General features: G+C 38.5%; 1 protein-coding gene across 1 annotated transcript in view; it reads left to right on the top strand.

The window, feature by feature from the left end:
- GDA (guanine deaminase) overlaps window positions 1-26,237 on the top strand; it is a 79,664-nt gene that overhangs the window by 11,866 nt on the left and 41,561 nt on the right. Inside the window, exon 2 of the mRNA XM_038527081.1 lies at window positions 23,709-23,797. Coding sequence (XP_038383009.1) covers window positions 23,709-23,797 — 89 coding nt within the window. The remainder of the gene's footprint in view (window positions 1-23,708; window positions 23,798-26,237) is intronic.

Below are 26,237 nucleotides of genomic sequence, written 5' to 3'. Positions count from 1 at the left end.
AAAACCAGATGTTTTCTTAATTTCAAAGTGCAGTTTGATTACAGGAAAGCATTTTTGGACTTCTGTTTTCTCAGAGGGAACTGAGAAAAACCTTACCCATTCCGTCCTTTCTGGTGAATTACTTTGAAAAGAAGATTTAATCCAGCTGAGATAAACAACTTATAAGTGACTCATATTAAGAAGGAGAACTGCAGTCCTTACATGTATGAACACAGGCTTGTATAATCATTCTGTTTTTATTTCTCTGTCCAGACAATGAAGTAGAAGAAGGAGAAAAGCAGGAAAACCTATGCTAGATTTATGCCAATTGAAATTAGAACAAGGTGAATTATACCTAGAAAACTAGAAAGGACTGGATGCTTCCAAAATGCCAAGTCATTGGGCAGATAGAGTAAGAAGGCACTAAGAGGAGAGGATATGGAAATGCAATCAAGTGACAAATGGCAATAAAAACTCAGATCAGTTTACAGTGAGTCATGTCTTTGGGCTTCTCCATCTTTTTGTCCACACCCTGAACACTTTTACCTATCACCCAAACCATGCTCACCTTATCCATCACCTTCTCCAAAAAACAACTGGATTTTTCTAGTCCTCACTGATTTCTCCCTTCCCTGAGTTTTCTCAGCTTGGTCTATAATGCCAACTTGGAATTTACACACATGCCACCATGCACTGTTTTCAGTTTCCTATATGCACATAAATTTTATTTCCTCAGCTAGAATATAAACTCTCGAAAGGTGAGGATTACTTCTTATATATATATCTGAATCCTTAGCAGTCTGATGGGCATACGATGTACATCTCAACAGTATGTGTTGCCTTGGATTGTTATCAGTTGAAGTGCATTATGGAACATGACAAAAGGTAGGCCAAGAAGCATATTTTAAGCAACTTCCTGCCAAATCTTGGGATTTTCCTCCCAAACTCTGTATGCAGTGATTTGATTGGCATGCATCCGGTCACAGGCTCTTGGCGTGCACAGGTGTGACTTTCACAGATGAACCCGGAAGATATTTCTGATTTTGTGGAGGTTTATGACTGAATCCCAGAAGGTGCATGTTGGCCTGCTGGTCGCTATCTTTTCACGAGCCCATGAGCCCACGAGCCCACCTGGTTCATTAGCACCAGCGTCTCAGTGCAATTTCTCACCCTTGGTATATATGGAGTAACTCTCATGAAACAGTTGGAAAACAACCCAAACTTGGCATTTCTATAAAATGTTAGAATGTTCTTGAGAAAACTGATGAGCAAAGGAAGATGCACTGCTATCAAAGTAGTTTCTTTTTTACTAGTGGTGCTGCTGCCTTAGGCTATAAGCTAGCTCATCTAGTAAATAGAATGTGCTCAGCAAATATCTGAGGGATGAATAGGTTAAAAGAATGTTTATTTCTAATAAAGGCAAAAGATTGTAGAGCGCTTCTTATATATCAGCCACTGGTCTAAGGCTTTTACATATACTAACTCAATCATTGCAACAACTCTGTCAATTAAGTGCCATCATTATCTCCATTTTGCAGATGAGGAAACTGAGTCATCAACAGTTTTAAGTGCTTTGTTCAAGGTCACATAGCTGTTAACTAGTGGAGTTAGGATTTTTTTTTTTAATTTTTATTTATTTATGATAGTCACGGAGAGAGAGAGAGGCGCAGAGACACAGGCAGAGGGAGAAGCAGGCTCCATGCACCAGGAGCCCGACGTGGGACTCGATCCCGGGTCTCCAGGATCGCGCCCTGGGCCAAAGGCAGGCGCCAAACCGCTGCGCCACCCAGGGATCCCTGGAGTTAGGATTTCAATCCACATGGTCTAGTTCTAAAGTCTGTACTTTTAGCAGCTCTTGTAGGACAGAAGTTAAATGCTGTACTGTTGCTCAACTGTTTGGTGATACATGGAAGCCTTAGGGTATTGTCCTCTGTTTTTGTTTTAAAATTTTTTGCTTGTTTTCGGCTTTTTGTCTTGTAAAAGAAAACTAAGTGGTTATGAAAATTTTGTCAGCACACCTTCTAAAGCAGTTATGTGTTCTTTCTGAGATCCACAATTTTCTAATTCTTAATCAGATTTTTAACAGCACTGTTGTGTTGTTGTCACATGTTAGAGCTTTAGAACCAGTGAGTAATTTGGCTTTGGGAGCCGTGAGAAGTAAACTAGTATCAGTTCGTAGCTAGCATCCATCTTCACACAGGCGAGGAATTTGTAAGGCCAGGAGTTGGGCTCGTTCTGAGTCTCTTTCATTAGCTTCAGGAGTTGAGTTTGTGGTGTTAAGCAGACAGGTCAGTGAAGCTCACAGTATATCGGTTGTGTGAAACCTAATGTTGAGTGTGTTAAGAGCTACTTTAAAGAGAGTCCAGGCAAACAAAGAGGGCGAAGAGTCTTAAGTCACATGAAATATTTGTCGGACTTAGATTTTTATCTTTTAAAATCTACTCTTTTGGCAATAGAGTCATGATTAGACTTAATTCAGTTGCTGTGAATGCATGCTGTCTGGAGGGCCACCATGATTTTGTGCCACGTTTATATCGACTTCGTAAGTAGGCTTTATAAATCAAACCTTGGAATAACTATCCTGGTGCAACTTATTTGAAGAACTATCCCAAATCACAGGTAGGAAGTCTTGGCAGAAACAACCAACCAGAATTTTGCCTTTGTGCTCTCATCAAACTTTCCGCATGCAATCAATCTGATTAACAAATAATAAACAACAACCAAACAGGTTGATGAGCTCACACTAAAATTAGAAATTGAAAAGCAAAAACAAACTAAACTAAACTAAACTAAAAAAACCCAACAACCCTAAAACCAATCAACCAACCAACCAAAAAAGTAGTTAAAAAACATTTGATTTTCCAGGGGAACTGCAAAAAGCTTTGTAATTAATGCAACAAATGAAAAACTGAAATAAAGATGTTTTCAATTTCAGCATTCAATTTCACATGATAGAAAAAAATAGATGTTTAAAAAATGTAGCTCTGAGAGCAGGTTAAGGGTGCCCTACATCTGAACCTTCAGAAAGAGACATTCTTTGTTATTTCATACAACTATGTCCCATCCAGTGAGAAATTGGGATGAGGAGAGATGAGTTGTAAATTAAACAGAAAAAAATATAAAGCTTATTTTCCCTTTAAACTTAGGGAATATGACATCCAAATACCATTCTAAGCTTGCCATAAAAATACAACAGGAAAGTTGGAGCAGTCCCACAGGTTTGACTAATGATTCTGTGTTCATGAAAACACATAATTATCCCTGAGCTCTTGGAATGAACCAGTTGCAGTAGCTCAGAAGGGGGAGGGGATTTGCACATATTAATTTTAAAGATAGAATTCTAGTTAGCAAAAATGGCTCTCCTAGAACTATATAAAGGATACAGCAAGAGGCAAGGAATATAAATAAAACCTGAAAGAAAAATAAAGCTCATTTTTGTCTTCATCCAGTACAGATCTTTTCAAACCCTAATACTGAACTTTTATGAAGCTGAATATAAAGGGGATTTTTTAAACTAAATATTATAGGAAAATATTTAGTCCAGAAGTTAAGATACCTGAAGTAGAGAAGGGATTCTCTTATTCAAAGGATCATGTGATCATGGGCTAGTCAGTATTCCTTGGGTGTCTTATCTGTGAAGTGGGTATAGTGATGTGGTCCTCTAGAAAGGATTTTTATTTTCTTCTTTTGGGAGCGAGGGACCTCTGGGGCTACCATGCATTTTGTCTGAGCTTACTGCTCACTGCTCCTCTTTCAGGCTGAAAAAAGGACCTTGAGGCTTTCCCTATATCCTTCAAGTGCTACCTAAAAGCACTACTTAAAAAATCTAATGCAACACACAATTATTTTGTACCTGGAGGGCCCTTTAGAAATATCTCACCCACCGTAATCATGGAAACAGGTATCACTGATATTATTTAATGCTTACTTTATGCTAGGCATTCTTTTGAGCATTTTCCTTGTGTTATCTCATCTAATGTTCATGCCACTTTATGGGGAAGGTAGTAGTTTTATTCTCGGTTTATGAGGGAGGAAACAAAGGTCTAGTGAGATTAAGTAATGAGTTGCCAATGTCAAACAGCTGATAAATGTTGGAACTGGGCTTTAAAAAAATAGACCTAAAGAAAAAAATCCACACACCCAGTGGGTAATCTCTAGTGCACAAAAGGAGGTGTAAGGGCTAGGAAGTGCCATTCCTTGTTCCTATAGCCTAGACATGGTATTGTGCCTTCCAACAGGCAACTGATTTCTGTTTGTATTTCTTTGTATTTCTTTGTATTTTGTATTTGTATTTTTCTAGAGATAGTGTACAAAACACACAAGCTAATATATATATTTTATATATTAAAATAGTTATATGCATTCTTTTTTTCCCCTTAGCACGTAATAGTACACTAAATGCACTGTTAAATGCTTTGTCTTGGACATCTTTTCTGCATTCTGGAAATGATGAGGAAATAGAGATATATTTATATATTTGCTTACCTATTCAGATTTCTCACTCACTAGATTACTGATTGATTATAAAAGGATACAACTCAAGAAGAGCCAGATGGAAGAGATACATAGGGCAAGGCATGGGGAAGGGTCATGGAGTTCTCCCCACATCTCCACCTTTTCATCCATCTTGAAGATCTCTAAACCTCATCCCTGTAGGCTTTTGTGGAAGCTCCATTAAGTAGGCAGGGTTGATTAAATCATTGACCATTGCTGTTTTATTTAACCTTCAGCCCCTCTCCCCTCCTAGAGATCAGGGAATGGTACTGAAAACTCCAACCCTCCAATCATAAGGTAGAAACATTTTTCAGTAGAGGAGTAACATGTGACCAGAGCTCTATTGTTGAAAGATGGCCCTGGTGGCTGTAGGGAGGAGACTGTAGATAGAGATGAATCTGGCAGCAAGGAGATTCTTTTTTTAATAATGAATACAAATTCCCACTTCTCCGATTACCATGTGGACAGTGTAAGCTCTTACTTCTTCCACCTATCCAACTCCAGGGGCCTCCATTCTCCTTCACTGCAGCCACCAGCAGGGTCTCACCTGGAATCTTTGAGCTCTGACTGGGACCTGTTCCTTGTCTTGTTTCAGCCCTAGGGTAAGACTGGGCCCTACCCTACTCCCTTCTGCCTGCCTTTGATAGAAACATGGAAATAAGAAAGCCAGAAAGTCACATTTCTTGAATTCTTATTCCATGCCTGACACTTCTCATTCATTACCTCATTTAATCTTGTGGAGAATTATTAGTTTTATTTTACAGGTGAGAAACTGAGCCTTAGGAAAGTTTAGTAGCTTATCTAAGGATTTTTAGATAGTAAGAAGCAAAGCTTGGATGCAATCCCAGGTCTTCATGGAGCCTGAACCTGCACACTCAGATCTCAGATGATGCTACCTTTGGGTTTTCAGAGGAATCGACATGCTTAGCACCTCTGTCCTGGGTTAGGGCAAGGTTTAGAGTTGAGGCTGGGGATAGGGTTCACCTTAGGATCTCCTGATCTCTACCCTGGTGTCCTGCCTAGATATGGCCTGCCCCAGTTAGTTTGGGGATTACTGGCTCCTGGTGGGTGGATTAGAGGGCATGAAGTTCAACCCTGCCCAGGTTCTCTGCATTCATATTGTCAGTTTCAAGCTTAAGGATAGGCCTTTGACAACCACTCTCTATTTTGAAGCTCCTTCCTTCTCTTTTCTTCTTTCTCGGATTCTCTTTTTCCTTCCTTCCAGCCTTTCTCCATAGATTTATTTGAGTATCTCCATATGTCTAGTGCACTGTTTGATGCCAGGAATACCAAGGTCCAAGAGCCTCACTGTCTTTTGAGGAGATTATACATTAGTGGGGAGACAGATACCCTCACTTTAAATGATAATGCAGTGAATTAAGTGCTTGTGTTAAATTCCTTCAGCTACTATTACAAATTGCTGTAGGCCTGGTAGCCTAAAACAACACATGTTGATTCTCTTACATTTCTGGAGGTCAGAAGTCTGTAGTCACTTTCACTGGGCCAAAATCAAGGGCCCTACCCCCTCTGAAAGTTCTAGGGAAGAATCTGTTTTCTTGCCCTTCCCAGTTTCTAGAGCTACATTCTTTCCATCCTTGGTTCATGGACCCTTTCTTCATCTTCAAAGCCAGTATCTTCCTTCATTGATCACCTTGGCTTCTGCTTCTGTGTCAAATCTTTATCTCCCTTTATTAAGAACAGCCTTTATTAAGAACAGCCTTGTGATAACTTTTAGGACCCACTCTGATAATCCAGAATAATTTCCCCATATTATGATTTTTAATTTAGCCACATCTGCAAAATCTCCTTTGCCATATAAGATAACATTCACAGGTTACAAGGATTAGGAACTGGATATAACTGGTCATTATTCAGTCCACTGCATTGCTATTGCATGCAAACAGTGCCAAAGGAGCACCTCGTTTAGCCTGAGGTGGTAGGTCAAAAAGATTGCCAGAGTAAGTGGTAGACCCTAACACTGAATTGTTAAAGAGTGGGTGGGAATGAGCTTCCATGTCATTACTCCCCAGTCCTGTCTCTCTGACTTTATCTTATCTTTATCAATTTGTTTCAGGCTCCTCTCTCCCTTCTAGGCTCATTAAAGCAGCTGCTAACCCTAGGCTTCTCCTCTTGGTCCTTTTTGTTCATCTTCTCTTTCCCAGATATGTCAGCCTATGTCAGATGTGCATGGGGTTCACATTCACCACCAATGGAGGTGCTTAAAACAACAACTCCAATTTCTGTCTCCAGACCCGGCTACTCCCAGAGCTTCAGTCCTATGTCCACATCTGCTATTGGACAGCTCTATCTGCAATTCCTACTCCTCCACCTCATCTCTTCTCCCTACCCACAAACCAACATCCCCCCTGGCTTCCATAGTTCTATCCTTCTGTCCTCGTCCTCTCATTCAGAGACTTAGTGTGTGTGTGTGTGTGTGTGTGTGTGTGTGTATATCTCCTCAACTGTCCCCCCCGTAACATCTAGTGTACTACCATGTTATGTGAGTCCTTCCTTAACATTCTTCCCACATCCTGCTACTCTCTACACTGGTAATTGCCTTCACCCAAATGAACCATGCAAATGGTTGGCTAAGGCTTTTTCCTATTGCTAAACACTCCTCCAAACTTACCTTACAATCATTTTTCCATTAATTTTTACATATGACTCTTATTAAAAAAAAAAACAGCCTCTAGAGCATAAAGTCTAACCTCCTTAATGTTACATTTCAAGGTTCTTCAGAGTCTAAGCACTACATTACATTCATGCATTTATTCATCCAGTGTTCATCAGACACCTTTCATGTGCTAAGATTGTGGCAGGAAATGGAAGTAGAAAAAAAAAAAAAAAAGGAAATGGAAGTAGGATAACAAGTAAAAACAGACATCTCCACCCTTATGGAATTTGCCATTTAATGACAAAGACAGATGTAAATAAAACATTAATTATGAATACATGTGAGATTGTGAAATTGCAACTATAATCAAACAGTAGCTCAGACTTATGGATGTCTGTGATGTGTTGGCCACCTTGCTAAATACTTCACATACATTTTCTTATTTAATTGTTACAAAGTGTTCATACCTATTATCCCTACTTTATAGATGATAAAACCGGCACAGAGAGTTTAAGTAACTTGCTGAAATGCATGCAACAGGAGAGGACTTAAGCCAGACAGCCTGGTTCTAGATTATGTGTATTTAACCTCAGTGTTGCATTTCCGTAAAGAAGTAGTGCCAAGTGCTTTGAGAATCATTAATTAGGGGTAGGGAATTTGAGATAGTCAGGAAAAGTGTCCTAAGGAAAGACAACTAAACTGAAATAAGAAAGAAGTATAGAGTTAATTGGGCAAAAGGAAAGGAAATGTGTTTATGCAAAGGGAAGGTTTATGTAAAGACCCGTTGGGGGAAAGAACAGGGTGCTGACAAGGTCTGAATGGGATCAATGTGGTGGAGCAGGGAGAGCAAGGGAGGTGTGGAGCAAGGAATGGGATTAGGCTGAAATCGAATTAGGCTAGGGAAGCACACAGGTGCCAAACCACCCAGGGCCTCGTAGATAGACCATGTTATAAACTTTTCTTCATCTTAAATGGAGTGGGAAGCCATTGAGGTTTTAAGCAGAGGGTAAGAAAGAGATGTGACAGAAGTTTCTGCATAGTATCCTGAGTTGATGAGGTCTCATTTGCTAGAACAGGAACCCTGGAAAGGGACTAGATTTGGGAATAAGATAATGGATTCCATTTTGGACATGTTGGTTTTGAAGTACCTTGTGAGAAATACTAATGGGATATCAAGGAAGATGTTAAATATATGAATATGAAGTTCATAGACATCTAGGTTGGACCTTTAAGTTTGGGTGAACAGAAGGTGCCATATTGAAAGAGACAGTTCCGTTATGTATGAAGAGTAGAAAGGCTCAGTGCTTGTTTAAATGACCACTTGTAACTGAGAGACGAAATTATTGAAGGCTTCATTCCTGCTAAAGATAACTTAAAGACCTATTTTTGAGGTCTGTATTAATCTTTTGCAGCAGATTTGAATGTGGAGTAATAATCAGGCAGAGTGGGAGGAATTAATTTTAGACTCCTTGTCTACTTTCTACTTTTACAACAGATTACCATTGTATAATCATTTATCCTTCAATGATAGGAACTAATTTTTGGCAATTGTAGTTTGGATTTATTAAAAGAAAAGTGGCAAAAAAAAAAAGGCTGTGTGAGCAGGCTTCTCAAGACTGCAACGTACTCTTAGTATTTTAGATCAATCAAAATGGATCATATTGGTTAACTATTGCTGCAGAACGTATTACCTCAAAACGGAGGGGCTTAAAACAACTTATTATTTTTACAGTTCCTTTGGGTCAGGGATTCAGGAGCAGTTACCTGAGAGACTCAGGGTCAGAATCTCTCATGAGGTTTCACTCAAGATGTTGGCTAGAACTGAAGACTTGACTGAAGCTGGAGAATCCACTTCTGCTGTTCAATTTTATTTATGTTATTCTTACAGTGTTTGGCAGCAATCCATGGTATTTCCACATAAGAGCTTCTACTGGAGTTGCTTGAGTAACCTCATGGCATGACTGGAGGCTTCTCCCAGAATAATAATCCAAGAGTAAGAGAGCCAGGTGAAAGCTGTTCTTTTTGGAGCTAGCCTTAGAAGCCATATTTTGTCATGGGTGCTTCTTTCCTAGCATACTGCTAAGTTTGGCCCACTGTAAAGTTGGAAAGTGGAAAGGAGTCTTCCACCTTTTGAAGTGAGGAACGCTGAAGAATCTGTGGATGTGTTTTCGAGCCACCACATGGATGTTTGGAATCTAAGTTGTGGAGGGAGCCTCCCCTCTCACCCTGTGTAGAAACTAATTTCTGCAACAACAAACCTAACAGATGGGCAGTAAGCCTCTGCTTGGCACTTCCAGATATGAGAAGTTCACTATGTTGTGAGTCAGTGAATTCCATTTGTACCCACTTTTAATTGTTAGAAGTTTCTTCTATTCATGAAATTGAAAGCTTTGCTGCCGAATATTTCATTATTAAAAGCTGCTTCTGCTGCTCTGGAGTGGCACATTTATGTTATGGTGTGTCCATTATTTGCAACCATGGTAATCTTTCTTCCTTCAGAGAAAATAATGTCATTTCCACTTAGAATTTTCTCTCATGTTTTTCCACATTTTAGTCACCTTCCTGAAAACATTCAGTTCATCCCTCCACAGCTGTAAGCCAACAACTAGTTCTGTACTTCAAGCTAAGTTTAAAAGGACATGACAAAAAAAAAAAAAAAAAAAAAAGGCAGTTCTTATTTGGCACAATAGGGCAGGACTGAAAAAGAATGACCGTGAAAACTGAAATCATGCAAAATAATCTTAAGAATCAACAAAAAGGGACGACTGGGTGGCTTAGTCAGTTAAATGTCTGACTCTTGATCTTGACTCGGTTCCTGACCTCAGGATTGTGAGTGAAGCCCCATTGTTGTGCCCAACAGAGAACCTACTTTGAAGAAGAAGAAGAGGAAGAGGAAGAGGAAGAAGACCAAGAAGAAGACCAAGAACAAGACCAAGAACAAGAACAAGAACAAGAACAAGAACAAGAAGAAGAACAAGAATAATTAATGAGAAAATGATGATTATTGACATCTTTAAAAACTTTTGTTAAAATGAAAAAAAATTTTTCCAATCTAAATGCTTGGGGAAATGAATAAAAAGTAAAACTTAGTGTTCATTTAGTATAATTTAAAGCATTCAAAATAGGGATTTTTTTGTTTCTTTAATAAAAAATACTTAGCAAAAATAGTTTGTACAGTGCTTACCTTTTCTTCTCATTTTATAATTTATTACAGAGTGAGCATCTTTTGTTTGCCTTGGCAAATTGTCATCTAGCTTTTGGATCAGCTTCCAAGATTTTATCTCTCTAACTCTCAGTGTCATGAAATTTCCCTGAGATGCTTCTCTGAGAGTTCCTTTAATGGGAAGCTTTTACTGGTGTCACTTCTTCCAAGACATCTTCAATAACTATTCTCATTTATGTTGATAAGTCCACCTCTGCTAAGTTCCTCTGGCTGTTGAACTAGAATTTTTTAAATGGTGGCAATGTCAACATTCCCATAGTCAGCTATTTCTTCTGTTACACCATTTATGTTAGATTTGAATTTCACTTCTTGCTAATACCTTTCCTTTCTCCACTATACTTTCATTCATGTTAAACAATGCACTCTTTCAATTATCCATTTTCTAAAGATTATATTTATTTATTCATGAAAGACATGGAGAGAGAGAGAGAGAGAGAGAGAGAGAGAGAGAGAGGCAGAGACATAGGTAGAGGGAGAAGCAGGCTCCACGTAGGGAGCCCGATGTGGGACTCGATCGCAGAACTCCAGGATCACGCTCTGAGCCAAAGGCAGAAGCTCAACCACTGAGCCACCCAGGTGTCCCTCAATTATCCATTTTTATAAAATGCCATATGAGTTTATTGCTGGAAGACAAGGAGGCAACACAACTACATGCTTTGCTGTCAGTGTTTGAACTGAGTCACAGATGATAGATCATGGTAACTGCTATTTGAACCATGCTGTTGGGGAACTGTTGTTGTTTAAACGATGTTATCTGAAATTTATGTGTATCAGAACCATGCAAAGCAAGGGTTGCCTGTATTTCTACATATTTGACCTTAGTTAGAATCTGTTTTTATGGGCAATTATTCCACACTGTTTATTTTGAGCTTGTGGTCCTTGTGGTTATCAAGTCTCATATATCTTAACCATGTGCATTTGACTTTTCTTAAATATAAATGTCAGGTTTTACTTACGTTCTGGTTAAGCTTTCTCTTGTTACTCTTAGCCTATGGATGTCTTTTTAAATCTTGATTTTGCTATCTAGAGAATAAGCTGTCCTCTCCAAATTGTTATCCTTTTCATATCTAAGCTGTTAATAAAAACATAGTTGGGGTGGAGCTCAGTGATGTTTCTTGAGATCTCCAGACATGCATCCCTCATCATATTAATCAACCCTTTGAGTAGGAATATATAACCAGACATGAATTCTCCAACCCTCTTGTCAGCCAGTTGCTTTTTTCAAATTTATCCAACAAAGCTAACTTGTGCCATCAGATGCCTTTCTGAAATCAATGCACATTGTGTTAGCCGTTGTCTCCTGAAATACTAGTCTGGTTACCTTATCAAAGATTAAGACCAGGGCATCCCGGGTGGCTCAGAGGTTTAGCACCTGCCTTCATCCCAGGGCATGATCCTGGAGACCCAGGATCGAGTCCCATGTCGGGCTCCCTGCATGGAGCCTGCTTCTCCCTCTGCCTGTGTCTCTGCCTCTCTCTCTCTCTCTCTCTGTGTCTCTCATGAATAAATAAATAAATCTTTAAAAAAATTAAGACTAATGACTAATGTTTGCAGAGAGTTTTAACACTTCATGGAGTATATTACACATCTCCATTTGAAAATATTTTGTCTTTTTGGGGTTGAAAAATGTGGCACACCTTATTACCACATTTTTGAAAATAGTAAATCAGAAACAGTATGGGATTTGCCATTTTTAACAGAACTCCTAAATAGTAGAATCTGGATTCTTCAGTGAGTTTTTTTTTTTTTTTTTTAAATATTTATTTATTTATTTTAGAGGGAGGAGGGGCAGAGGGAGAAGGAGAGGGAGAATCTTAAGCAAACTCCCCTCTGGGCATGGAGCCTGACTTGAGGCTCAATCACATGACCCTGAGATCATGACCTGAGCTGAAATTAAGAGTCAGATGCTTGACTGAGCCACCCAGGTGCCCTTAGTGTTTTTTTAACCATCTCAAACTTCTTAGATGAGGTGCCTACAGAAAACAAAGAGTTTCTGTGTTTTTTTTTTTCTTTGCTGATTTATTAGATTAGTCTTCTAATCCTTCCTCTGATAGAATCTTTATATCAGTTTGCTAGGAGTACTGGAACAAAGTACCACAAACCAGTTGATTTACCCAACAGTAAATTTATTTTTTTATTTTTTATTTTTTTCAGAAATTTATTGTCTCCCAATCTGGAGCCTAAAAGTCTGAGATCATTGTTATCAGCAGAGTTGGTTCTTTCTGAGAGATGTGAGGGGAGCATCTGTGTTAGGCCTCTCTCCATGCCTTGTTGATAACATCTTATTCCTGTGTTTATTCATATCAACTTCCCACATTTTTCCTTCTTGTAAGGACATAAATCCTACTGGATTCAGATCCATCCTCAAGATCCTTCTTTTCACTTGATTAGTGCTGTAAAGACCTTATCCCAAACACAGTCACATTTTGAGGTACTGGGGGTTTAGGACTTCAACACATGAATTTTAGGAAGATTCAATCGAACCTATAATAGGTCTCTAAGGCAAATTTCATGTTTTAGAAAAACAAAGTAGTAAGCTTGTATACCCAGTACTTTTCTGCATACCTGCATTTTCTTATCAGTATATATGTATTTGCTACAGTCCATTGAGATAAACTTTATGAACTATTGCTATCACCTTTCAGTTTTCAAAAGGAAAAATGAGTGCTTTTCCTAAATTCATGCTCAGATGTCCACTTGCTGAATTTCGTATCTGAGTATGTCTTTTGTGAGACAGCAACCAAAATTATTGGCTTGTTTAATGATTTAATGATTCAAATGTGTTTTTTAGTGTTGGTTTTGATTTGAGATTTGGGGTGAATTTGACTCAATTTTTGATGATAACTGTATCCATCTTAACAGTTTCCCTATTCTGAAAATTGGCTAAGGCATCAAGGGGTTTTGTATTTATGAATACAAATGTAATCCCAAAGCCATTCACAAACTGTCAGGTGCATGTAGAGGTCATTCAGCACATTACTGACTCTGAAAAAAAGGGACATATATTATCTTACTTTTTTTATTATTTTTTTAAAAAGATTTATGTATTTATTTTAGAGAGAGAAAAAGCATGAGTGGGGAGGGGACAGAGGGAGATGGAGAGGGAAAATCCTCAAGCAGACTCCCTGCTGAGCATAGAACCAGATGGAGGGCTTGATCCCAGGACCCTGAGGTCATGACCTCAGCCAATACCAAGAGTCAGACACTTAACCTAGGTGCCCAATATGACCACACTTTAGATTGCTGGTTTAGGGTTCTGTAAATATTAGATCTGTGTCTTTCTGTTTTCCCACTGCCTCCACCCTGCTTGCAGTGTTTCTTTTTGGTCCTTTGGATATTCCACAGATCATCAAAGTGAGCATTTTATATATGATTTTGATGTTAAAAAATAACATTTATTGTGATAAATATATCATATATTATTATGATAATTTGTTTTTGTTCATATGTTTGCTCATATAAAAAAGAACAATTATAATGCCTGTGTGTCGGGTATGAATGAGGACACGATGAATGTCGATTTTCTTCAAAGGCTTCCAGGTTCCCTTTCCATTCCTTTTCTTTCCCTTCCCCCTCTGAGGGAACTATTATCCTAAATTCTATGTTTGTCATGTCCTTACCTGTCATTATACTTTCCTTTGAATATTTGTTTTTTTTTTTAATATTTTTTTTTTAAATTTTTTTTTTATTTATTTATGATAGTCACAGAGAGAGAGAGAGGCAGAGACACAGGCAGAGGGAGAAGCAGGCTCCATGCACCGGGAGCCTGATGTGGGATTAGATCCCGGGTCTCCAGGATCGCGCCCTGGGCCAAAGGCAGGCGCCAAACCGCTGCGCCACCCAGGGATCCCTCCTTTGAATATTTGTATTTCAAATAATATACTATTGGTTTTGTAGTTAAAGTTTTTATTACTTTTTTATTTTTTAAAGGTTTTTTTTTTTTAAAGATTTTATTTATTCATTCATGAGAGACACACAAAGAGAGGGAGAGGCAGAGACACAGGCAGAGGGAGAAGCAGGCTCCACGCAAGGAGCCTGACACGGGACTCGATCCCAGGACTCCAGGATCACACCTTGGGTGGAAGGCAGGCGCCAAACCGCTGAGCCACCCAGGGATCCCCAAGAATTTTTTATTTTTAAATCAGTGCAAAATTCTTTTAAAAAGTCACAAGACTACTATGAATAATTCTCATATAGCCTTCACCCAGGTTTCCCACTGTTAACATTGTACCACATTTGCTTCATGGTTCTTCTTCACTCTCTCTAGATACATGTAGGTATATATATGCAAACACACATACACACATTTTTTTCTGAACTAATTGAGAATAATTTACAGACATACTGTGTAAGTCTAAATACTTCAGTGTGTATTAAAAAAAAACAAGGATGCTGTCTTATATAATCATGTACAATCATTTAGATCAGGAAATAATGTCGTTCTAAATCTGCAACATTATCCACAGATCCATTCAAACCTTGTCCACTGACCAACTAATGTCTATGATAGGTTTTTTTTCCCCTTCTGGGTCAGGATGCCCATTAGAGTCCAAGTTGCATTTACTTATCATGATTTTTTAGTTGCCTTCCATCTGAAACAGGTCTTTAAGTCTTTCTTGTCCTAGGTAAATTCCAAGAATACAGGACAGTTTGTTTGTTTTGTTTTGTTTTAGAATGTCTTTCAAGTTAGGTTCACCTGATGTTTCTTCTTGATTAGACTCATATTATGCTTTATTTGGAGGGAGGAATACCACAGAAGTGATGCTGTGTTTTTCTTGCTGCATCATAGTAGGAGGTACACGATGTTGATTTATCTATCCCATTATTCTTGGTGTAACTTTATTCGCTTGGTTAAGGTAGTATTTATCAGGTTTTTCCACCATAAAGTTATTATTTTTCTCTGTAAAATAAATTTTGGGGAGAGATATTTTTAATTTATATAAATATGTTCTTCAACAAAATTTTCACTTGCTAGTTTTACCTTAATTGATGATTTTTTTCGTGAATCATTTATTACAGTGACGGTTGCCAAATGCTCATTTTCTAATTGTATCATTCTTTCCACACATGTTAGTTGGTGTTCTACTGTAAGGAATTCTCCCTCCCCCATTCATTCATTCATTCATTCATTCATTCATTCATTCATTTGTGTGGCCCCAGGGATTCATATTTTATTCATAATAAAAATTATAAATGAATAATCATAAATTTATTATTATTATTTTTATTATATACTCAGATTGACCTAGATTTTGCTAGCTGAAGCTTCTTCAAGGTGGCTCCTGTGTGCTTTTACCATTCCTTAGCTATTTTTTTAGTGCTTTCTATTTGGTACAAAATTATATTCCAGATTTATCTTGTACTTTGCTCTAGCCCTGGAGTCAATCTGGTTCTTTCTAGTGGAGAATGGTATATAGAAACCAAGATCTGAGCATTATAGGTGCTGATTGCTACAGGGTGTCATTGTTTCTAGGTCCTCTTAGCAGATGGACTTAGGAAGGATCTATATATGCATGCATGTGCATTCATTCGTTATTGATCTGTCTAACCCCTGCATTGACACCAGTACCTTCAATTCAAATCCAGTACCACCCTATGCTAGCTCTCCCTTTCCATATTTGTAACTCACCTCTAAGAAGACTATCACTAACCACAGGATGTTTATATACTTGCTGTATATCCTGTGTATAATCAGTCTCTTGACCCTAGTGGCTGACTCCTCAGCCATTGCTGCCCACTTAACTTGCCTCCTTGACTCTGTACTTCTTAACCCCTAGTCCCTGTGGCCCTCTTAGCCTTCTCAGCCTTGGTGACCCCTTTAGCCCCAACTGCTTTTGTGTTCCTGGCCCCTCCAGCCTGGGATGTAGTAAGAGAAGAGAAAGGAAAGAAGAGACACCAAAAAAATATTTTATAAAGGAAAGAGAAATTATAGGGGAGGGCTCTTTTTAAAAATTTTGTATGAAAGATGATTTTGTATGGTATTGTATTTAATAGCCCTCAGCCTGGACAACAACTGTAGATACCTACTAACTGTGTTATCTTGGGTAAAGTGCTTAACATTATCCATGCCTCAGTTTTCTCATCTGTAAAATAAGGTTAGTAATAGTACCTACCTCATAGGATTCTTGAGAGGTTAAAATGAGTTAACACATGTAAAGTGTGTAGGACAGTGTCTTGTACACAGTAAGTACATTTAATAATATTTTTATTATTATCAGATGTCCCATCACTTTAAACATGTTTTATTTTTCTAATAAAAGGTTACTAAATGCCAATGAATCATAAGTGATGTCATTAGATCAGGAGAATTACTAAATTTACTTTTGTATCTGTCCAAAACCACATTTTCTATAGCAAAATAAAATTTTATAAGGCAGCCAGAATCTACACTTTTCCAAGAATATTTTATTAATCTTATAAGTTCTAATAATTGTTAAAAGTCGTTACAATTGAAAAACGAATCACAAATTCAGATAAAGCTTTTTGGAAATGTTAGTGTAAGCCACTGGGGTGATTTTCAAATTACACAATTTTAACTTACATAAGTCTTTTTAGGGGTCTGTAGCAGAGGCTGGCAAACTGTGACCCACAGGTCAAATCCAGCCCACTGACTGATTTTATATAGCCAAGGAGCTAATGTAATTTTTATATTTTTTAAATGGTTGAACAAGAAGAATATTTCCTAACAAGTAAAAAGTAAAATAAAAAAAAAAATGCAAATTTTGTTTTCTATCCATAAAGTTTCTTTGCAACACAGTCATGCCTATCTGTATTTATTATCGAGGGCTGCTTTTGTGCTCAAATGACAGTTGAATAGTGTGACAGCAAAGACAGTATGGCCCACAAAGCCTAAAATATTTACTTTATGGTCCTTCATAGGAAGTTTGCCGACCCTTAGTTAATACTATTACAGAAGCACGGGACGCCTGGGTGGCTCAGCGGTTGAGCATCTGCCTTTGGCTCCGGGCGTGATCCTGGAGACCCAGGATCTCGAGGAGCCTGCTTCTCCCTCTGCCTGTGTCTCTGCCTCTCTCTGTGTGTCTCTCATGAATAAATAAATAAAAATCTTAAAAAAAATACTATTATAGAGGCAGTCTTAAAGGTCTGGGAGAACCCATGGGAAGATGGGTCAAGTCCAGGAGGTACTCCTGGCTTTCCTTGTGACCTTTGACAAGTCATGTAACCTGGTCTGTTTCCTCATCTGTGACATGAGAATATCAGACCTGAGTATCTAAGTCCCCCATGCCACCCTTTGGTGCCTTTGTAACATGAATTTGTTTGATTGTATCTTTATAGGCTGACAAGTTTTTATGTTTGTTAGTTGTGTGTGTGTGTGTGTGTGTGTGTGTGTGTGTTTTGAGGCAATCTCACTTCATCTTTCTTTCTCATTAATCTGTTTGAGGTGAATTGAACTTATTAATAAGGTGACTTTTATCTTTGTCCAAAAGATTCAGAAATCTTTGAAGCCATCTATTTTTTATCCAATCTTATTTCTCATTACAGTGCCTAAGTGTGGATTTTATGTAATGGAGTGTGATATACACTAGCTTCTTTTGTTGGGTGGCTGAGCTATTTTGCAGTGGCCTGAAAAGCAGTTTACTTTGTTCGTGGCAACAAACATCTTGCCCAAATTTGCCATCTGCTGTTTGAAGCCTCTGTCTTATAGAGAGTTTTTTCATTAGTTGACAGTCATTACTCATATGCTTTTGGCATTCGTATTGCTGACATTCTCCTTATTGCTCATCCTCAATAGTCCCAGTTACACATGAGAGAGCACTTGGAATGGTTTCCTTAACAGAAAGGATTCAATTTCCTCATCTGGAAAACAAGGAGGTCGGATGAGATGGTTCCAGTCAGCTGGCACCATCTCTGATTTTAGGAAACCTGGTTTTTAATGATTTCTGTATGTGCTAGACAGTCCACCTAAACTGTGACTTGTGGAGGAAGGTCATGGGTTATAACAAGCACCCATTAAATGGTGAAGGATTGAAGAGGTGAATGAATGTCCACAGAAGCCCAGAGAGGGGTGCCTCAGGTGGTTAAGCATCTGCCTCCGGCTGGGGTCGTGGTCCCAGGGTCCTGGGATCAAGCCCCCATCAGCTCCCTGCTAGAGGGGAGTCTGCTTCTCCCTCTCCCTCTGCCCATCCCCCCACCACCTTGTTTATGCTTGCTCTGTCACTCTCTCAAATAAATAAGTAAAATCTTTAAAAAAAAAAAAAAAAAAAAAAGAAGCCCAGAGAAACTCAGGATCAAAGAGCCATGGCCCCATAAAGAGAACATTAGTGATATTTTATAATTTTGCCACATTCATTTTCCAAAATAATTTTAGATATTTCCTAAAAATATATCCCAAGGGGCACCTTGGTGGCTCATTTGGTTAAGTGTCTGCCTTTGGCTAAGATCATGGGGTCCTGGGATCGAGTCCTGCATCAGGCTCCTTGCTCCGTGGGAAGCCTGCTTCTCCCTTTGCCTCCCTCTTTCTCTCTGATGAATAAATAAATAAAATCTTGAAAAAAAAATCTCAACGCCATGGTCTACAAACCCCTTGGCTACCATCTCTATTCTTCTAGTCCTTATAATGTATCTCTGCTGGCATCCCTGGTGTTTCAAAACTTACCAAGCATCTAATTTAAATTAATTTAAATATACATGTCAGAGCCTTTCTACTGATTTGTTGCCACTGCCTGGACTACTTCTCCCAGAATATGAAAGTGTTTTTCTCAGAGAGATCCATCATATACCACATTTTATCTCATCCATTTACCTTGCTTTTTTTTCATCACAGCACTCACTAATATATGCAATATATCTCATATTCACCTATCGATGTATTATTGTTCCTGCTCCCTGGAATAGTGTTTTTCATGCAGGGATCATGGAGGCGGTAATTGTTGAATTAATACATAAGTAAGAGCAAGGAAACAATCTTAGACACTTAACCAAATGAGCCACCAAGGTGCCCCTTGGGATATATTTTTAGGAAATATCTAAAATTATTTTGGAAAATGAATGTGGCAAAATTGTAAAATATCACTGATGTTCTCTTTATGGGGCCATGGTCTTTGATCCTAAGCACTTGATTTGTGGATTAAAGTTCTCTCCAACCCAGTGTTGTAATGGTGTTTAAAGAAGACTCCTGTCTATAATACAGCTTGTAGTTTCTTGCCTCTCTTTTCCTGCTCCTATCATTATTTACCCTTTCTATTCTTTTTTCTCCAACCCTAGACACTTCTGTGAGACTTCTGCCTTTGGACAACACTGACTCTCTATCTGAACCTCGAGGCCCACTGCGCTCTGTCATTACCCCTTCACTTTGTCTCATTTATCATCTGTCTCTGTGTATCTTAATTCCCCAACCACAGACTCCATGAATAGAGATTATTTTTATGTATTCTATTTTTTTACTTTACATTTTTATATACAATTAAAATGGAACTAACTTGATGTTTTTGCTACAAGTAAACATTGATTAACAATTTTGAATCTCAAAGAGTATAAGAGTATAAAAGATAAAAGCAAAAATCAGCCCCAATCCTATTATAAGGAAATGATAACTACCATCAACATTCACATATGCCAGCACACACACCACATTCATTTTTTTTTAGATTTTATTTATTTATTCATGAGAGACAAAGAGAGAGAGAGAGAGGCAGAGATACAGGCAGAGGGAGAAGCAGGCTCCATGCAGGGAGCCCGATGTGAGACTGGACTCGATCCCGAGACTCCAGAGCCATGCTTTGGGCCGAAGGCAGATGCCAAACCGCTGAGCTATCCAGGGATCCCCACACACCACATTCTTATATAAAAAAAGTGTGATTATATCATACATGTTATCTAGTATCTTTTAAAAGCACCCTAAGATTGTATCAGGGATAATGTTCCATTCGGTAGATATAAGGGTTCATTGTCACTTTTTAAAAAAGATTTATTTATTTATTTATTTGGGGGAGAGAGAAGGAGAGAGGCATGCAGGTGAGTAGGGGGAGGGGCAGAAGGAGAGAAGCTTTCAAGCAGATTCCCTGCTGAAGGCAGAGCCCAACATAGGGCTCAGTCCCATGACCCAGGAGATCATGACCTGAGTGGAAACCAAGAGCTTGATGCTCAACCAACTGAGCCTCCCAGGTGCCCCTTCACTGCCACTTTTAATTGCTGCAGTGTTTAGTTGTATTTAATCAATCTCTTATTGACTGACTTTGAAATTGTTTGCGATTTTTCACTTTTGCACATGTGTGATGTATGCTTTTGGGGGTAAGTGTGGTGAGAGATTTGAAGAAAGGATAGATTTCAAACCTTCATGATGCAGGACTGGATGTGCGTTGGCTAGAGAAATGCTCTTCACATTTTTTTAAAACTAACATGTCCCTTAAAGGAATTTTGAAAAACTTTATGTGCTTTTGCACTTTTAAAAGTTGATATGTATAATTTTTAAAGTTTAAATACATTTAAAGCCCATAATTTTTGGCAAATTGTAAATATATCTTTTAATATTGAACTGTGAATTACTTTTTAAAATGTATCTGATAGAATAAAGATAATAAAGATATGGTGATTTGATATATACCTTAATCTATTTTTTTTTAAAACTATGAACTAGCTTTTCATTAATGGTCTAAAATGCTATATAGCCCCTTTTTCTTCTTGAGCTAATAATTCTATTCTACTTTCCTTACAGAGCCTATGCTAATGCAATATAGTTTTATATTGGAAAGTCTTTTATTGATCAACCATTGCAGTCAAATTTGTGTGCATAAATGTGTTTAAAATTTCCTGGGACCATAAGGTACTTTGTTAAATGTAAAATAAAAAAGCTGGTTAAAAAAAAAAAGCTGGTTTTTCTCCAACTAGATAACATATGTATGGATGAGTGTTACTTGTTGGTAGAATAAAATAGGAGCAGCATCAATTTTTTTCTTCTTTTCCATTTTTATAGATGTAAGTGCTGAGAAACGTTTTCATGTCAGTCAAGTTGGATGTGATTGGGAGGAGCTTTGCTATAGCAATATCTCTCAATTCTTTGAATTCCTTCTGGGTTATTTGATAAAAATTGCATATTACTCTGTCACTGAAAAAAACGTTTTTAATGATCTTTTGGTGGCTATACAATTAAGTTTTCTGTAAGTTTTACTGAAAGTAAAGCCCGCAGTGCTAGAGAAATATCCTAGGGTGCTAGGCACAGGCATTGGAAGGAGCACATTTGACCTAGATAATTATGGATATTCCACTATCATGTCATGTGTTTTGTTCCAGTGCTGCTTGGCTTTGCAGGTGTAGCCCAGAGAAGGGGAGAGTTGGGTTCAGTTAAGGCTGAACTTTTACCAGATATATATTGACTAAGACAGAAAAAAGATGAAATAACAGGTGGTGGACTAGAAAAGAGTAGAGAGGAGAAGGTACAGGGAAGGCTTTTTCAGGTGGAAGATTGGTTGGAGACATTGAAATGGCAAATGGGAAAGGGAGGTTAATTGTGATCTGATATGTGATTCAGGAGTTTGGGAGGTGGAGCAGTGGTGGGTCATGAACCCACTGTAATGTGAAGTTCATGAACTTCATTAGTTCATGGAAATAGGTGGTCATGGTATCAAAAATCCATGATGATTTTCAAAGGAATGAAGGCAGGGCTTGGAGTGGAGAGAAAGAATGTGCAGCATGCATCACTGAGTCTAGACAATAAGAATAGGGTGCTCTTGAAAGTTGGAAGGGGCAAGTCTTAAAGGACTATGCTAATAGAACGGAGAGACTTGTATTTGTGATGGACATTATAGTTAGTAAAACTTCTTCATTGGGTGCCTGAGTGGCTCAGGTTAAGCAACCAATTACTGATTTCGGCTCAGGTCATGATCTCAGGGTCATGAGACTGAGTCTTGCCTCAGGCTCTGTGCTCAGCACAAGTGTGCCTAAGATTCTCTCCCTCACCCTCTCCCTTGGCCCCTCCCCACCTGTTCACATACTCTCTCCCAAAAAGACCAAAAACCAAAAACCAACAACAAAAAACCCTCCTCAGTTTTTTTTAGAGTTACTAGTTCCTTCAGTTCCCCTCTCTCTCCAGAATAAATTTTGATCATTTACATTTTCCTCAAAACCCATTTATTTTAAATATATATTCAAATGTGTGAATATAGTGCTTTACAAATAACTTTTATGTAGGTGTGCATGTGTGTACTTATGTCTTTAAGGGTAAATCAGCTCTGAATTATATAAATAAATTGGTTTTGTGTTTTTTAAATTAATTATGGATCTGCTTTCATACTTATTGATTCAAATCTGTTTTTAGAATCATCAAATTACATTTTCTCATTTGTAGGAATTACATTTTCATCTTCTCTTTCTAAGATAAAAAAATCCAAGTTTTTAAAAAAGCATATTGTCAATGAATAGAGAAATCAACATTTTTTTCCTTTATTTTCAGTCCCACAAACTTTTTTGCAGTCTATTGCCTTGCTTTTAATGAATTAGATACATTTTATCTATCAGTCTTTTTTTCAGTATTTAATGTTTCCTGACAATTTTACAATTTATCTTGACAATATTACATTTATAAATGAAATGCAGATTATTTCCTGCACATGTATTCAATTGTTCCTTGTTTTTTTCTTTGCAATCCATTTTTATAGAGAAGGAATAATAATGCATTTTAAAAAGAATCAGCAATGGATATAATGTATCTAACATTTAATATATTCTAGGGATGTGCCAACCTCTTCACCACAGTTACCATATTTAGTTTTTACAGTAGCCCTGTGAAGTGTGTACTGATGTACATCCCCAGTGTGCAGGTGGGGAAACCAGACCAAGAGCTAATAAGAGGCCCATCCAGAGTTTCCTAGCTATTGTGCATGGGCTCATCAGCCTGCATGAGAGATCGCTCTGTTAGCATCTCATCCACAGTACTAGAAAAATATAACAGATCCCTTTATGGCAGATGTCCAGTACCAGAGCATAGACATAATTCATGCTGAGATTCAACTGTCAGGTAATCATTATGTGCAGTTATATTCAGTGTTAATAACTTGCCCCGCGATATACTACTGCATGTACTCTGGACATGACTTTCCTTTAACAGCCCAACAAAAATCTTTTGTTCATCTGCAGGGAGGTACACAGTTGTTTCCTTTAATCATTCTGGGGTGTGGGGAGAAATAGATATCAATTAGCCATTTTTAATACCATGCATCTTCAAATTAGAACTTTTGAAGTCTTACTTGTATCTATATAAAGGCAAAAAAAGAGAAATTGCAGGCAGTTTGCTTCCTTGGACAAGCAAAGGTGAACCTCTGTCTCTTTGTCCATGAACTCTATCCCATTTGGTATTGAAAACCTTTGAAAAAGATGTAGATATTTAACAACAAGTGCCTATGGCTCATTGATTTGTGATTCCTCTCTTTCTTTCCTTTAAAGATAATGTTTTTAGAAGAAGCATCTCAACAAGAAGAGCTGGCCAAAGAATGGTGCTTCAAGCCGTGTGAAGTAAGAGAACTAAGCAACCAGTAAGTCATAGCCAACTTCTTCCCTTTTGCTGTTAACTAGTGAGTGCCCTTAATGAATCTCAAATAATTAGAAGCCTGCCTTGACCAACTGAGGGGTTTTGTTTTGTTTTTTCCTTACGGGGTAAGGTGAGAAAGAGAAGGAAATTTGAGAACAGGAAGCTGTGGGATGGAAGCTTTGAGAACAGGAAACTGCCATCATTCATTTATTTCTTCAGCAAATCTTTGTTGAGCTTACTATGTGCAACGACCAGGATCTGGAGGAGAGAATGATCTATAAAGTCTGCCCTTGCAGGGTTTACAGCCCATGGGGATCTCAGAGGGTAAGCAGGTGCACACATACAGAAGCATGACAGTGATGAGTTGTGATATGTTCCTCGAAAGTAATAAAGAGGGAGAGAGATAAACTGTTGGGAGGGAGGGGATGGAGGTTTGGCGGGGGCAGTAACTGACAGCACAGTTAGGAAAGATTGATCCCCCAGAGTGCATTTGAGCTGTGGTTTTATGTTTTTTTTTTTAATTTTTAAAATTTATTTGAGAGAGAGAGAGAGAGAGAGAGAGGATGTGAACAGGAGGAGGAGCAGAGGCAAAGGGAGAAGTAGGCTCCCCACTGAGCAGGGAGCCAGATGTGGGGCTCCATCCCAGGACCCTGAGATCATGCCCTGAGCTGAAGGCACATGCTTAACCTACTGAGCCACCCAGGAGCCCCACGATATGGATTTTCTTAAATGAAAATTACGACTACAGCACTCTGAGCAGTGCTTTGATAGAAGTGGATCAGATTGTGGCCATGGACCATAGAGAGGTTGGCAGGGCCAGAATTTGGCTAATGTAAGTGGGGCATTCACATTGGGCAAGGAATTTAAGGTGGTGGGGAGACCAAAAAAGTTAGTAATCAAGATAAGTAATAGTTTGAGGCAATATTTTAAAAAATCAAAATTAATGAAAAAATCAGTGATGAACAAAATATCAAATTTTAAATAAAGACGTCATTGATTAATTTTTACCCCTGCATTGTTGTGCAAGGAAACAGTCATTTTTGAAGAGCCTGGAGTTCCTAAGCCCACAAGATCATCACACCTCCTGCAGGGCAGGTTAACAAGGGGTGACAATGGTGTCTAAACAGCTTGGGCAGCTCAGACCCTTCTAGATAGTCATGTGTTTTGATCATAGAGATTTTATTAACATTGTCCTCTTGGTTAAAAGACGAGTAGGGGTTTTGATAAGTGTATATAGGGGTGAACATTGTTCTTTGTGCTCAGATTCTGATACAGACTGGCCAGCACCACAGGTTTGGGATATGAAATTGATGGTTTTTATCTGGGGGGATGTCAGGCTTTTCTGAGGGAATGAAGAGTGAGTGAGATTGAAAAGCCTTCTTTCATCTCTGCTTCCTTAAGAACGTGCTCAACAAACATGATTTTCCCTCTCCCCCTACATTATCATTGTTTCATTATGACTATAGGCTTAACAATATCACCCCTCCCGCAACGTGGATTTTTCTCCCACATTCTCTTCACATCATGTCATGTGTTTTTCATATGCTCAAAAACGCTCTTTTGACCTCATCCCCCTCCTTTGCTGCCCAGAGCTAATAAAATGTCAAGGTTTTCTTTTGGATTCACTTTTTTCCTTTCACCATAATCTTTTTTTTTTTTTTTTTTTTTAAGATTTTATGTATTTATTCATGAGAGACACAGAGAGAGAGGCAGAGACACGGGCAGAGGGAGAAGCAGGCTCCCTGCAGGGAGCCCCATGTGGGACTCGATCCCAGGACCCCAGGATCACGCCCTGAGCCAAAGGCAGATGCTCAACCACAGAGCCACCCAGGTGCCCCCCGCCCCCATCACCATAATCTTTATTCAGGAATGTCATGCTTGGAACATGCATGGAAGAAGGCTCCCAGCACATGCCTGCCACAGCCAGATTCATGTCTTAAACCTGAAGTTCAATGTGTCATAGTTCTGCAACAGAGAAGAAAAAACAAAGTAACAAGTATCTTCTCCCCTCCTTCCTGGCTACAGAATAACCAGTAACACACACACACACACACACACACACACACACACACGCGAATAACAGTACCAGTTAATTCACTAAATTGATTATTCAAGGGCAGCCCGGGTGGCGCAGCAGTTTAGCGCCACCTTCAGTCCAGGGCCTGATCCTGGGGTCCTTGGATGGAGTCCTATGTCGGGCTCCCTGCATGGAGCCTGCTTCTTCCTCTGCCTGTGTCTCTGCCTCTCTCTCTCTCTCTCTCTCTCTCTCTCTCTCTCATGAATAAATAAATAAAATATTTTAAAAAATGATTATTCAAGACCCTTTTTTAAGACACTTTTTTTTTTGGCTGTTTTGAAACATGTTTTATGTATATGTACATTGATAAATTTTAACAAGTCTATATAACTATGTAACCAACATACCAATGAAGATATAAAACATT

The sequence above is a fragment of the Canis lupus genome, chromosome 1 (genome assembly GCF_011100685.1).
Source record: "Canis lupus familiaris isolate Mischka breed German Shepherd chromosome 1, alternate assembly UU_Cfam_GSD_1.0, whole genome shotgun sequence".
Taxonomy (NCBI): Eukaryota; Metazoa; Chordata; class Mammalia; order Carnivora; family Canidae; genus Canis; species Canis lupus.
This window is presented reverse-complemented; position numbering and strand designations above follow the sequence as displayed.